This window comes from Pseudophryne corroboree, chromosome 9 (genome assembly GCF_028390025.1).
Source record: "Pseudophryne corroboree isolate aPseCor3 chromosome 9, aPseCor3.hap2, whole genome shotgun sequence".
Taxonomy (NCBI): Eukaryota; Metazoa; Chordata; class Amphibia; order Anura; family Myobatrachidae; genus Pseudophryne; species Pseudophryne corroboree.
This window is the reverse complement of record NC_086452.1, coordinates 482,286,166-482,301,837: the sequence shown is the minus strand read 5'-3', so window position 1 is coordinate 482,301,837 and position 15,672 is coordinate 482,286,166. Positions and strand designations below refer to the sequence as shown.

The 15,672-nt window shown below is 49.6% G+C and overlaps 1 protein-coding gene across 1 annotated transcript in view; it reads left to right on the top strand.

Annotated features, from left to right (window-relative positions):
- The first annotated feature begins 603 nt into the window (after positions 1-603).
- Positions 604-15,672, top strand: part of IARS1 (isoleucyl-tRNA synthetase 1) — a 513,623-nt gene continuing 498,554 nt past the window's right edge. Inside the window, exon 1 of the mRNA XM_063941580.1 lies at positions 604-730. Within this exon, the coding sequence (XP_063797650.1) occupies positions 612-730 (119 nt within the window). The 5' untranslated portion in view covers positions 604-611. The remainder of the gene's footprint in view (positions 731-15,672) is intronic.

Below are 15,672 nucleotides of genomic sequence, written 5' to 3'. Positions count from 1 at the left end.
GGTCGCTCCCCCTGCGTCGTGCCGCCTGCCTGGGTCGCTCCCCCTGCGTCGTGCCGCCTGCCTGGGTCGCTCCCCCTGCGTCGTGCCGCCTGCCTGGGTCGCTCCCCCTGCGTCGTGCCGCCTGCCTGGGTCGCTCCCCCTGCGTCGTGCCGCCTGCCTGCCTGGCTGGGTCGCTCCCCCTGCGTCGTGCCGCCTGCCTGCCTGGCTGGGTCGCTCCCCCTGCGTCGTGCCGCCTGCCTGCCTGGCTGGGTCGCTCCCCCTGCGTCGTGCCGCCTGCCTGGCTGGGTCGCTCCCCCTGCGTCGTGCCGCCTGCCTGGCTGGGTCGCTCCCCCTGCGTCGTGCCGCCTGCCTGCCTGGCTGGGTCACTCCCCCTGCGGCGTGCCGCCCGCCTGCCTGGCTGGGTCACTCCCCCTGCGTCGGGCTGCCTGGCTGGGTCACTCCCCCTGCGTCGTGCCGCCTGCCTGCCATCACCCTGCGTTGTATTCTCCTACTTAGTACGTGGGATGCTTGGGAGACCATAGTGTCAGTATTATCCGTGTGTAATACAGTGTAGGAAGCACAATAGCCGCTGCGTATTATCCTATAATGTGTCATTCTGCGCAGTGTCCGTGATGGCTCAGCAGGTGCCAGAGACGGTGAATTTCCCCGCAGAGGAAGAGAAGATCCTGCAGCTCTGGAAATCTCTGGACTGTTTCCAGGAGTGTCTGAAGCAATCCAGGAATAAGCCCAGGTGAGACGTTTTATGTTCCAGCCGTTCCTGACAGATTCATTCATAACTAGTTACCAGCCCGTCAGAATGACGGAACAACATAACCACAATGTCAGCGTCTGTGCGCGCCTAAATGGATCAACACTTGAATTGCTCCGTTGGGCACCATCTAGTGGCCGCCGGCGCACAAAATACTTGAATTCCCCCCCATAGAGGTGAGGAGCCGCGTTAGCCTTCTATTATATAAGATAAGCGTCCCCACCCTATGCAGAGCGTTGCCGTTGCTTACATTATGACTTGCTATCTGCCAGAGCAATAATCACCCTTTATTTATAAAGCGCCACAAGTTGTGCAGCGCCGGGTCAGAGAACAGCGGCACACTGCATATATTCTCAGCATGTGACGTCCTGTAGCCATCATACAGCGATAGCACAAAGCATGGACAGTGTGGGGACAGACTTGAGGCATGAGGTTCAGAGGGCCTTGCTTGTGAGAGCTTCTATCCTTGAGGAAGACTAGTGCAGCTGGTGGGACTGGGGCACAAAAGCCAGGTCTATAATTGGTTGTTGTGGGCAGGACGTCTGGTGCTGGCATGGAGACTTTGCCCTCTATTCTGTCTACGGTTATGCCCTAGGTTGGCAGGCTCAGAACAAAGGAATTCTTTTACCACACGCCTATTTGCTGGAGACCAACCCTACTCTGTTTTACCTCATCTTTCTCCGGCTGGGTCCACAGGTTATCCACAGGATAACATTGGGACATGCTCGAGCGTCAGCGGATTGGCACCAAATCGATCACGAGCTTTGTGGCCTCCCAAGATGCACCGGTCTCGTCCATATCCTACCCACTGGCTCAGTCAAATCCGTTTTTTGTTTGGTGCGGCAGGAGTTGGACCATGGTCACAGAGCTGCTGTGTTTGGCAGCCCTAAGCTTTAAATTTGATTGATTTTTATAGTCTTACTACGTTTTCTGAGTGATCTTCCTAACAGCGTCTAACACGCATATTGGAAAGAGTCGCTCCAACAACTCTCCACCGGGTCACAACAACACTTACCCACGGTACAGTGCTGTCTCGGCGGGCGTCTGTGTCGGATATACTAGCAGGTCCAGCAGACGTTTCCAGGCTGTGGCCGGAGCACGGGGAGAAGGTAAGGCATTGGTTCCGCTTAGAAGGGGAATACGGACACAGCCGCACTGTAATGGGAGGAGACTACCAAACAGTAGCTGACGCGCCATCACCACGGGTGCTCTGGCGCTAGGACTTAGGGATCAGAAGGCGCCAGGATTAGTTTGAAGCCACGATCCCTAGGGTTGATGTCAGCAGTGGGGAGTCAGACGCTCTTCTGGTCGCCTCTCCCCCCAGGTCATGACCAGTTACCGTGCGTCTCCCGCCATGAACTGATTGCCTCACTTCCGTCTCAGACGCTACCACGAGGGGACTCGGTCGCAGCATAGGCTGCTGCGTCTGTATACACTGTTGACCGCTAAGAGACTGGGTCGCAGACATGAGCGTCTGCATACACTAACGTTCACTGAGCGTCTGTGTCCAATAAAAAATACCAGGGCAGCAGTGTACACTAGTAGTGTCTGGATCCACTCAGCGTTTACTAACGTATTGAGCGATCCTGGAAGTGGGGTGAATCTCCCTGTATCCCACTCTACTGAGTACGGGTAATACAGCACTAAATTTCTATCTACTGTGTTAGTATGAATAGTTGAGTTTAGTGCCTATTGCATATGAGTCTGTACATTACTGTGGTTTTCTCCGCAATTGCGTCTGAATACAATAAGATAACTGTATACTACAGAGAACAGTAAATGTACGCCTACATACTTAAAATGTGTTTGTAGTTGATAATATGCTAATATGACTAATAATATCATGTGGCTGACTGCTAGTGTGATTGCTGACTTTATATATGTTTGTCAATGTTTTTTCTGAACCTCAATGCTGGTGCTTGGGTTGGGGTCGGATTGTTATCACTTTTTAGGCAATATAAAGTGTTTTCAGTCACAGATTGTGTAGTATACTGTGGAAGAATTTATTATTTATCATGTCTAAGAGCGGCAAAGGTGACGAGGTTACAACAGTAACACCAACACTTAAAACATGTTTATCCTGCAAGGTGGGGGTAATAACTCAATCCTTAGGAAATAATGGATTGTGTGCAAATTGTTTTTCATTTCAGCAGACTGCAAGGCAGATCCCTGTTCAACCACAAATAGATCCACCTTGGGCCTTATTTGCACAGACTTTATCCAGTATAGCTGACAGGTTGGCCCCTGCAGCTTCAACCGCAGGAATAGGGTACACTATTAACCCATACATGCAGCTCCCATCCTATGGTATAGTCCCTACAGCTTCTACAAGTCGACAAGCTGATAAACCAAGGGTAAATATATCCTCTAATGAACAGGCTACACAAGATGATACAACAGATGACTCCATATATTCTACTTCACCTTATGAAGAACAAATAGAGGACTTCAGCTCAGAAGATATAGCTGAGTTAATTGGAGCAATGAAGGCTATTCTGTCTAGAAGATTCAGTGGAGCCAGTAGTTAAAACTAAAGCACCTGTGTTTAAACGTCCCAAAACAGTGAGGGTTGAGTTTCCAGGGTCAGAAGAACTGACGGAAATTATAAAGGAACCTTGGGCTACACCCAAGAAGAAATTTAGAATTCGAAGAAAATGGGATTCTTACTACCCTTTTCCAACTGGGGACTGTTTAAAAAGAGAAGTGCCTCCTAAAGTAGATGCGCACGTCATTCGACTTGTGCGAAAATCTGTTCTACCCTTGCCATCAACATCATTAAATGATGTCACAGACAGAAGAGTGGATGGTTTTTTGAAAAAATATTTTCTCTGTCAGGGGCAGTCATAAGGCCAGCTATGGCCTCAGCCTGGATGGCAAAGGCGGTAGCTGAATGGGCTGAAGAATTAGAGAATGGGCTTTTAGCACCTACTAGGGAGCAGGAATCCCATATAGCTCATATGAAACAGGCTGCGCTATTTTTAGAAGAAGCAGCAATGGATATGGGTACGATTGCTTCCAAAGCTTCAGCCTTAATGGTAGCTGTTCGCAGAGGAATTTGGCTTAGTATATGGAAAGCTGATTCAGAATCCAAAAAGGTTCTGGAAGCTTTGCCTTTTGTTGGGAACATTCTTTTTGGTAAGGCATTGACAGAGATTCTGGAGTCAGAAGCTGAATCCAAGAAGGTTAAATTTCCTGCCAGTTATACTCCTAAACCTAAGGGTTCAGGATTTAGGCCATTTCGGTGGCAAGGTAAAGCAAAAGGTAAAAATGAGTTTAAGCAAACTCAGCACAGTAAGTCTGGTAAAACAAGGAAGCAGTTGGCAACTAGAGGGCCAACTTCCAAACCAGAACAGAAACCATCAGCCTGAGGGTGTGTGCCTCCACTTGGGGGACTCCAAGGTAGGGGGCCGTCTTCTTCAGTTTGCACACATATGGCAGCGGTCGACAACAGACGCTTAGGTGCAAGAAGTGGTATCTCGGGGTTATGTTTTCCCATTCATAAAGCAGCCTCCTCAAAGATTTTTCTCTAACGTCCTAGTGGATGCTGGGGACTCCGTCAGGACCATGGGGATTAGCGGCTCCGCAGGAGACAGGGCACAAAAATAAAGCTTTAGGATCAGGTGGTGTGCACTGGCTCCTCCCCCTATGACCCTCCTCCAAGCCTCAGTTAGGTTTTTGTGCCCGTCCGAGCAGGGTGCAATCTAGGTGGCTCTCCTAAAGAGCTGCTTAGAAAAAGTTTTTAGGTTTTTTATTTTCAGTGAGTCCTGCTGGCAACAGGCTCACTGCAACGAGGGACTTAGGGGAGAAGAAGTGAACTCACCTGCGTGCAGGATGGATTGGCTTCTTAGGCTACTGGACACCATTAGCTCCAGAGGGATCGAACACAGGCCCAGCCATGGAGTCCGGTCCCGGAGCCGCGCCGCCGACCCCCTTGCAGATGCCGAAAAGCGAAGAGGTCCAGAAACCGGCGGCAGAAGACTTTTCAGTCTTCATGAGGTAGCGCACAGCACTGCAGCTGTGCGCCATTGTTGTCACACACTTCACACCAGCGGTCACGGAGGGTGCAGGGCGCTGCAGGGGGCGCCCTGGGCAGCAATGAGAATACCTTGTTCTGGCTAAAAAATACATCACATATAGCCCTTGGGGCTATATGGATGTATTTAACCGCTGCCAGGTCTCACAAACTCCGGAGAAGAGCCCGCCGAAATAGGGGGCGGGGCCTATCTCCTCAGCACGCAGCGCCATTTTCCTGCTCAGCTCCGCTGCGAGGAAGGCTCCCAGGACTCTCCCCTGCACTGCACTACAGAAACAGGGTAAAAAAGAGAGGGGGGGCACTTTTTTTGGCGTTTTTTGATATATATTAAGCTGCTATAAGGGAGACAACACTTCTATAGGGTTGTTCCTATATATTTATAGCGCTTGGGTGTGTGCTGGCAAACTCTCCCTCTGTCTCCCCAAAGGGCTAGTGGGGTCCTGTCTTCGATAAGAGCATTCCCTGTGTGTCTGCTGTGTGTCGGTACGTGTGTGTCGACATGTATGAGGACGATGTTGGTGTGGAGGCGGAGCAATTGCCGGTAATGGTGATGTCACCCCCTAGGGAGTCGACACCGGAATGGATGGCTTTATTTATGGAATTACGTGATAATGTCAGCACATTACAAAAATCAGTTGACGACATGAGACGGCCGGCAAACCAGTTAGTACCTGTACAGGCGTCTCAGACACCGTCAGGGGCTGTAAAACGCCCTTTACCTCAGTCGGTCGACACAGACCCAGACACGGACACCGAATCTAGTGTCGACGGTGAAGAAACAAACGTATTTTCCAGTAGGGCCACACGTTATATGATCACGGCAATGAAGGAGGCTTTACATATCTGATACTGCATGTACCACAAAAAGGGGTATTATGTGGGGTCTGAAAAAACTACCTGTAGTTTTTCCTGAATCAGACGAATTGAATGAAGTGTGTGATGAAGCGTGGGTTAACCCTGATAGAAAACTGCTAATTTCAAAGAAGTTATTGGCATTATATCCTTTCCCGCCAGAGGTTAGGGCGCGCTGGGAAACACCCCCTAGGGTGGATAAGGCGCTCACACGCTTATCAAAACAAGTGGCGTTACCGTCTCCTGAAACGGCCGCCCTCAAGGATCCAGCAGATAGGAGGCTGGAAACTACCCTGAAAAGTATATACACTCATACTGGTGTTATACTGCGACCAGCCATCGCCTCTGCATGGATGTGCAGTGCTGGGGTGGTTTGGTCGGATTCCCTGACTGAAAATATTGATACCCTGGATAGGGACAGTATTTTACTGACTATAGAGCATTTAAAGGATGCATTTCTATATATGCGAGATGCACAGAGGGATATTTGCACTCTGGCATCGAGAGTAAGTGCGATGTCCATATCTGCCAGAAGAAGTTTATGGACGCGACAATGGTCAGGTGATGCGGATTCCAAACGGCATATGGAAGTATTGCCGTATAAGGGGGAGGAATTATTTGGGGTCGGTCTATCGGATTTGGTGGCCACGGCAACAGCCGGGAAATCCACCTTTTTACCTCAGGTCCCCTCCCAACAGAAAAAGACACCGTCTTTTCAGCCGCAGTCCTTTCGTTCCTATAGGAACAAGCGGGCGAAAGGACAGTCATATTTGCCCCGAGGCAAAGGAAAGGGTAAGAAAGTGCACCAAGCAGCTTCTTCCCAGGAGCAGAAGCCCCCCCCGGCTTCTGCAAAGCCCTCAGCATGACGTTGGGGCTTTACAAGCGGACTCAGGGGCGGTGGGGGGTCGACTCAAGAATTTCAGCGCACAATGGGCTCACTCACAGGTGGACCCCTGGATCCTGCAGATAATATCTCAGGGTTACAGGTTGGAATTCGAGAAGTCTCCCCCTCGCCGGTTCCTAAAGTCTGCTCTGCCAACGTCTCCCTCAGACAGGGCGACGGTATTGGAAGCCATTCACAAGCTGTATTCTCAGCAGGTGATAGTCAAGGTACCCCTCCTACAACAGGGAAACGGGTATTATTCCACACTATTTGTGGTACCGAAGCCGGACGGCTCGGTAAGACCTATTCTAAATCTGAAATCTTTGAACCTGTACATACAAAAATTCAAGTTCAAGATGGAGTCACTCAGAGCAGTGATAGCGAATCTGGAAGAAGGGGACTTTATGGTGTCCCTGGACATCAAGGATGCTTACCTGCATGTCCCAATTTGCCCTTCACATCAAGGGTACCTCAGGTTCATGGTGCAAAACTGTCATTATCAGTTTCAGACGCTGCCGTTTGGATTGTCCACGGCACCTCGGGTCTTTACCAAGGTAATGGCCGAAATGATGTTTCTTCTACGAAGAAAAGGCGTATTAATTATCCCTTACTTGGACGATCTCCTGATAAGGGCAAGGTCCAGGGAACAGCTGGGGGACGTAGTAGCACTAACCCAAATAGTGCTGCAACAGCACGGGTGGATTCTGAATTTTCCAAAATCTCAATTGACCCCGACGACACGTCTGCTGTTCCTGGGAATGATTCTGGACACGGTTCAGAAAAAGGTGTTTCTTCCGGAGGAGAAAGCCAAGGAGTTATCCGAACTTGTCAGGAACCTCCTAAAACCAGGGAAAGTGTCTGTGCATCAATGCACAAGAGTCCTGGGAAAGATGGTGGCTTCTTACGAAGCGATTCCATTCGGCAGATTCCACGCACGAACTTTTCAGTGGGATCTGCTGGACAAATGGTCCGGATCGCATCTGCAGATGCATCAGCGGATAACCTTGTCGCCACGGACAAGGGTGTCTCTTCTGTGGTGGTTGCAGAGTGCTCATCTGTTAGAGGGCCGCAGATTCGGCATACAGGACTGGGTCCTGGTGACCACGGATGCCAGTCTGAGAGGCTGGGGAGCGGTCACACAGGGAAGAAACTTCCAGGGAGTATGGTCAAACCTGGAGATGTCTCTTCACATAAATATACTGGAGCTAAGAGCGATTTACAATGCTCTAAGCCTGGCAAAACCCCTGCTTCAGGGTCAGCCGGTGTTGATCCAGTCGGACAACATCACGGCAGTCGCCCACGTAAACAGACAGGGCGGCACAAGAAGCAGGAGAGCAATGGCAGAAGCTGCAAGGATTCTTCGCTGGGCGGAAGATCATGTGATAGCACTGTCAGCAGTGTTCATTCCGGGAGTGGACAACTGGGAAGCAGACTTCCTCAGCAGACACGATCTACACCCGGGAGAGTGGGGACTTCATCCAGAAGTCTTCCACATGATTGTGAACCGTTGGGAAAAACCAAAGGTGGACATGATGGCGTCTCGCCTCAACAAAAAACTGGACAGGTATTGCGCCAGGTCAAGAGACCCTCAGGCAATAGCTGTGGACGCTCTGGTAACGCCGTGGGTGTTCCAGTCAGTGTATGTGTTTCCTCCTCTGCCTCTCATACCAAAAGTACTGAGAATTATACGGCAAAGGGGAGTAAGAACGATACTCGTGGCTCCGGATTGGCCAAGAAGAACTTGGTACCCGGAACTTCAGGAGATGCTCACGGAAGATCCGTGGCCTCTACCTCTAAGACGGGACCTGCTTCAGCAGGGACCGTGTCTATTCCAAGACTTACCGCGGCTGCGTTTGACGGCATGGTGGTTGAACGCCGAATTCTAAGGGAAAAAGGCATTCCGGAAGAGGTCATTCCTACACTGGTAAGAGCCAGGAAGGAGGTGACTGCACAACATTATCACCGCATTTGGAGAAAATATGTTGCGTGGTGTGAGGCCAGGAAGGCCCCCACGGAGGAATTTCAATTGGGTCGATTCCTACATTTCCTGCAAACAGGATTGTCTATGGGCCTCAAGTTGGGGTCCATTAAGGTTCAAATTTCGGCCCTGTCGATTTTCTTCCAGAAAGAATTGGCTTCAGTTCCTGAAGTCCAGACTTTTGTAAAAGGAGTACTACATATACAGCCCCCGGTTGTGCCCCCAGTGGCTCCGTGGGACCTTAATGTAGTTTTGGATTTTCTCAAATCCCATTGGTTTGAGCCACTCAAATCGGCGGATTTGAAATATCTTACATGGAAAGTAACCATGCTACTGGCCCTGGCTTCAGCCAGGAGAGTGTCAGAATTGGCGGCTTTATCGTATAAAAGCCCATATCTGATTTTCCATTCGGACAGGGCAGAACTGCGGACGCGTCCTCATTTTCTGCCTAAGGTGGTGTCGGCGTTTCACCTGAACCAGCCTATTGTGGTGCCTGCGGCTACTAGCGATTTGGAGGATTCCAAGTTGCTGGACGTTGTCAGGGCATTGAAAATATATATTTCAAGGACGGCTGGAGTCAGAAAATCTGACTCGCTGTTTATACTGTATGCACCCAACAAGCTGGGTGCTCCTGCTTCTAAGCAGACGATTGCTCGTTGGATTTGTAGCACAATTCAACTTGCACATTCTGTGGCAGGCCTGCCACAGCCTAAATCTGTCAAGGCCCATTCCACAAGGAAGGTGGGCTCATCCTGGGCGGCTGCCCGAGGGGTCTCGGCATTACAACTCTGCCGAGCAGCTACGTGGTCGGGGGAGAACACGTTTGTAAAATTCTACAAATTTGATACCCTGGCTAAAGAGGACCTGGAGTTCTCTCATTCGGTGCTGCAGAGTCATCCGCACTCTCCCGCCCGTTTGGGAGCTTTGGTATAATCCCCATGGTCCTGACGGAGTCCCCAGCATCCACTAGGACGTTAGAGAAAATAAGATTTTACTTACCGATAAATCTATTTCTCGTAGTCCGTAGTGGATGCTGGGCGCCCATCCCAAGTGCGGATTGTCTGCAATACTTGTACATAGTTATTGTTACAAAAAAAATCGGGTTGTTATTGTTGAGCCGTCTGTTCAGAGGCTCCTACGTTGTCATACTGTTAACTGGGTTCAGATCACAAGTTGTACGGTGTGATTGGTGTGGCTGGTATGAGTCTTACCCGGGATTCAAAATCCTTCCTTATTGTGTACGCTCGTCTGGGCACAGTATCCTAACGGAGGCTTGGAGGAGGGTCATAGGGGGAGGAGCCAGTGCACACCACCTGATCCTAAAGCTTTATTTTTGTGCCCTGTCTCCTGCGGAGCCGCTAATCCCCATGGTCCTGACGGAGTCCCCAGCATCCACTACGGACTACGAGAAATAGATTTATCGGTAAGTAAAATCTTATTTTTTTTTTGTACCAGCCCATCTCACTTAGAGACGAAGGCCAGAGCACTGCAAGAAGCAGTTCACAAATTGCTTCAGTCAGGAGTAATTGTCCCAGTACCTCCGGAACAACGGGGGAAGGGGTTTTACTCCAACCTGTTTTTGGTCCAGAAGCCAAATGGGTTGTTTCGGCCCATCCTCGGGGTCCCAAGGTTCCACATGGAAACATTACGCTCCATAGTTTTGGCTATGGAACCAGTGGATTACATGGTATCTCTGGATATACAAGATGCTTACCTGCATGTGCCGATAGCCTTGTCTCATCAGGGTTACCTCAGGTTCGCTATCCTCCAGCAACATTTTCAGTTCCAGGCTTTACACTTTGTGTTGGCCACAGCCCCCAGAGTATTTACCAAGATCATGGTGGTTATGGCAGCGTATCTCCGCAAGCAGGGGATAAGGATTTTTCCATACCTCGACGCTCTCTTAATCCTGGCACAATCCCAGGAATTTCTCTTGTGCCATCTCCAACAGACAACTTGTCTACAGAACCACGGATGGTTCATAAATTGGGCAAAGTCGTCTCCGATTCCGTCACAACGGATGATTCACTTAGGGGCTGTATTGGATTCAGGTCTGCAGAAAAGAATTTTACCTGTGTTAAAAATATTCAAGGTGCAGTTAATAACTCAGGAATTGTTGCACAGTCAAACAATATCCGTTTACACGGCAATGCGAGTGATGGGATTGATGGTGTCGACATTCGACATGGTGGAGTATGCACAATTCCACTCGAGACCTTTGCAACATCTGATTCTGACCAGATGGAATGGAGTACATCAGACCATAAGGAAACAAATGATGGTACTTCCGGTAAAGGTAAAGATGTCGTTAGCCTGGTGGCTACAGACATCCCATCTAGACAAAGGGAGACCCTTTTGGATATCAGATTGGGAGATCCTGACAACGGATGCCAGTCTTCAGGGCTGGTGAGCAGTGTTAGGAAAATTATGGTTCCAGAGACAATGGACCGCAGAAGAAAGTTGCCTGCCAATAAATCTGTTGGAACTCCGGGCCATATACATGGCACTGATTCAGGCAAAGAACATTCTGCAAGGAAAACCAGTCCAGTTCCGCTCAGACAATGCAACAGCAGTAGTGTACCTCAACCATCCGGGAGGAACTCGCCTCCTTCATTGCTCTTTGGCTGCGAGTCACATACTAAAATGGGCAGAATTCCATCTTCCAGCATTGTCCGCAGTGTTCGTTCCAGGAGTCCTAAACTGGGAAGTGGACTTTCTCAGTCGGCACACCATTCAAGAAACCGAATGGGCTCTACACCCAGAAGTATTTCAGTCGACAGTAGACAAGTGGGGGTTGCCAGAGATAGACCTCATGGCATCCCATCTGAACCACAAAGTTCCGGCAAACGGGTCAAGAACAAAAGACCCCGGAGCGATCCTGGTGGAAGCACTATCAGTGAAACGGGACTTTCATCTGGCATATGTTTCCTCCAATCTCCCTGCTACCCAGGGTGGTGAGGAAAATAAAAGGGTGCCGTGATTCTAATAGCTCCGGCTTGGCCCAGAAGGCATTGGTACATAGATCTGCAGAGGATGTCGATGGATGCTCCAGTTCTGCTCCCTCAACGTCCAGGTCTGCTAATGCAGGGTCCTTGTTATCACAGGCATCTGGATCGGCTGTCTTTGACGGCGTGGCTGTTGAAACCTCTATCCTAAAGTCAAGAGGTTTTTCACAACAAGTAATTCAAACAATGCTCAGAGCAAGGAAACCTTCCTCAGCTCGTATTTATCACAGAATATGGCGAACCTATATTCATTGGTGCAGTGAAAGAAATATGGATCCAAAATCTTTCAGAGTATCCAGAATCTTAGATTTCTTTCAGGCAGGAATGGATAAGGGTTTGAAGGTGGCTTCCTTGAGAGTTCAAGTATCAGCATTGACTGTATGGCTTCAAAAGAAAATTGCCACTTTACAGGATGTGCGTACTTTTTTTCAGGTAATGCTGCGCATTCAGCCACCTTTTGTTCTTCCTGCAGTGTCATGGGATCTAACTCTGGTTCTCAAAGCCTTTCAGGGTGCTAGATTTGAACCACTAAAAAAAAAATGGATCTTAAATGGTTGACAGCTAAAGTTCCCTTTCTACTGACTATGGCGTCGGCTAGAAGAATATCCGATTTAGGAGCGCTGTCATATAAATCTCCTTTTCTTTTTTTTTTTCTTTTTTTTTTTATCCAGATAAAGCAGTTCTCAGAACTATGTCTGGTTATCTTCCAAAGGTGGTATCGAAGTTCCACCTTAATGAAGAAATTGAGGTCCTGGCTTTTCAGGTATCTGGACTTTCTGCGGGAGAAGCGTCGCTGGACGTAGTCCGTGCGTTAAGAATCTACATAGATCGTACCAGTGCTATCAGAAAGACAGATTCTCTCTTCAGGATTTCACAAGAGGGGATGGCCTGCTACTAAACAGACGCTAGCAAGATGGCTTTGAATGACTATTTCAGAAGCATATTCTCGAGCTGATCTCCCTGTTCCGGCGAATGTCTCTGCTCACTCTACACGTAAGGTAGGTCCTTCATGGGCAGCACAACATGGTGCTTCAGCAGAACAGATATGTAGGGCAGCCACATGGTCTTCCATTAACACATTCATTAGACATTATACCTTGGATACCTTTGCCTCTCATGACGCTGAATTCGGGTGAAAGGTTCTCCTGTCCAATCAGGAGCGTCCCCACCACTAAAAATTTGCTTTGGGAAATCCCAATGTTATCCTGTGGATAATCTGTGGACCCAGCCGGAGAAATATACGTTGTGGTAAGAACTTACCGTTGTTCACTGTATTTCTCCTAAGTCCACAGTATCCACAGGGATCCCGCCCTGACGCTCCTGTTTTGAGATTCTTATACTCGCACACCCTTCCATGCAAGAGGGAAGAGGTTAGTATGTGTGTTCTTCTCGCCTGAATAGGGTTCTACATAATGCTCCTGCCTAAATGCTTTGTAAACAACTGATTTGACTGAGTCAGTGAGTGGGATTATATGGACGAGCCCGGTGCATTCTGGGAGGCCTGAAAGCTTGTGATCGTTGGTGCCAATCTGGTGTCGCTCCATCATATCCCGATGTTATCCTGTGGACATAGGAGAAATACCGTTATCAATGGTAAGTTCTTACCATTTCTCGCACCGACACACGCTCCACTACTGCCCAGGAAGAGCTATTTCTCTCTCTCACTGACACACACTCCGCTACTGCCCAGGAAGAGCTATTTCTCTCTCTCACTGACACACACTCCGCTACTGCCCAGGAAGAGCTATTTCTCTCTCACTGACATACACTACGCTACTGCCCAGGAAGAGCTATTTCTCTCTCACTGACAAACACTCCACTACTGCCCAGGAAGAGCTATTTCTCTCTCTCACTGACACACACTCCGCTACTGCCCAGGAAGAGCTATTTCTCTCTCTCACTGACACACACTCCGCTACTGCCCAGGAAGAGCTATTTCTCCCTCTCACCGACACACACTCTGCTACTGCCCAGGAAGAGCTATTTCTCCCTCTCACCGACACACACTCTGCTACTGCCCAGGAAGAGCTATTTCTCTCTCTCTCACTGACACACACTCAGCTACTGCCCAGGAAGAGCTATTTCTCTCACTCACTGACACACACTCAGCTACTGCCCAGGAAGAGCTATTTCTCTCTCTCACTGACACACACTCCGCTACTGCCAAGGAAGAGCTATTTCTCTCTCTCACTGACACACACTCCGCTACTGCCCAGGAAGAGCTATTTCTCTCTCTCACTGACACACACTCAGCTACTGCCCAGGAAGAGCTATTTCTCTCACTCACTGACACACACTACGCTACTGCCCAGGAAGAGCTATTTCTCTCTCTCACTGACACACACTCCGCTACTGCCAAGGAAGAGCTATTTCTCTCTCTCACTGACACACACTCCGCTACTGCCCAGGAAGAGCTATTTCTCTCACTCTCACCGACACACACTACGCTACTGCCCAGGAAGAGCTATTTCTCTCTCTCACTGACACACACTCCGCTACTGCCAAGGAAGAGCTATTTCTCTCTCACTGACACACACTCCGCTACTGCCCAGGAAGAGCTATTTCTCTCACTCTCACCGACACACACTACGCTACTGCCCAGGAAGAGCTATTTCTCTCTCTCACCGAGACACACTACGCTACTGCCCAGGAAGAGCTATTTCTCTCTCTCACCGACACACACTACGCTACTGCCCAGGAAGAGCTATTTCTCTCTCTCACCGACACACACTACGCTACTGCCCAGGAAGAGCTATTTCTCTCTCTCACCGACACACACTACGCTACTGCCCAGGAAGAGCTATTTCTCTCACTGACACACACTACGCTACTGCCCAGGAAGAGCTATTTCTCTCTCTCACTGACACACACTCCACTACTGCCCAGGAAGAGCTATTTCTCTCTCACTGACACACACTCCGCTACTGCCCAGGAAGAGCTATTTCTCTCTCACTGACACACACTCCGCTACTGCCCAGGAAGAGCTATTTCTCCCTCTCACTGACACACTACGCTACTGCCCAGGAAGAGCTATTTCTCTCTCACTGACACACACTCCGCTACTGCCCAGGAAGAGCTATTTCTCCCTCTCACTGACACACACTACGCTACTGCCCAGGAAGAGCTATTTCTCCCTCTCACTGACACACACTCCGCTACTGCCCAGGAAGAGCTATTTCTCTCTGTCACTGACACACACTCCGCTACTGCCCAGGAAGAGCTATTTCTCCCTCTCACTGACACACACTACGCTACTGCCCAGGAAGAGCTATTTCTCCCTCTCACTGACACACTCCGCTACTGCCCAGGAAGAGCTATTTCTCTCTCTCACTGACACACACTCCGCTACTGCCCAGGAAGAGCTATTTCTCTCTCACTGACGCACACTACGCTACTGCCCAGGAAGAGCTATTTCTCTCTCACTGACACACACTCCGCTACTGCCCAGGAAGAGCTATTTCTCCCTCTCACTGACACACACTACGCTACTGCCCAGGAAGAGCTATTTCTCCCTCTCACTGACACACACTCCGCTACTGCCCAGGAAGAGCTATTTCTCTCTGTCACTGACACACACTCCGCTACTGCCCAGGAAGAGCTATTTCTCTCTCTCACTGACACACACTCCACTACTGCCCAGGAAGAGCTATTTCTCCCTCTCACTGACACACACTACGCTACTGCCCAGGAAGAGCTATTTCTCTCTCACTGACACACACTCCACTACTGCCCAGGAAGAGCTATTTCTCTCTCACTGACACACACTACGCTACTGCCCAGGAAGAGCTATTTCTATCTCACTGACACACACTCCGCTACTGCCCAGGAAGAGCTATTTCTCTCTCTCAGACACACACTCCGCTACTGCCCAGGAAGAGCTATTTCTCTCTCACTGACACACACTCCGCTACTGCCCAGGAAGAGCTATTTCTCTCTCTCACTGACACACACTCCGCTACTGCCCAGGAAGAGCTTTTTCTCTCTCACTGACACACACTCCGCTACTGCCCAGGAAGAGCTATTTCTCTCTCTCTCACCGACACACACTCCGCTACTGCCCAGGAAGAGCTATTTCTCTCTCACTGACACACACTCCACTACTGCCCAGGAAGAGCTATTTCTCTCTCACTGACACACACTACGCTACTGCCCAGGAAGAGCTATTTCTCTCTC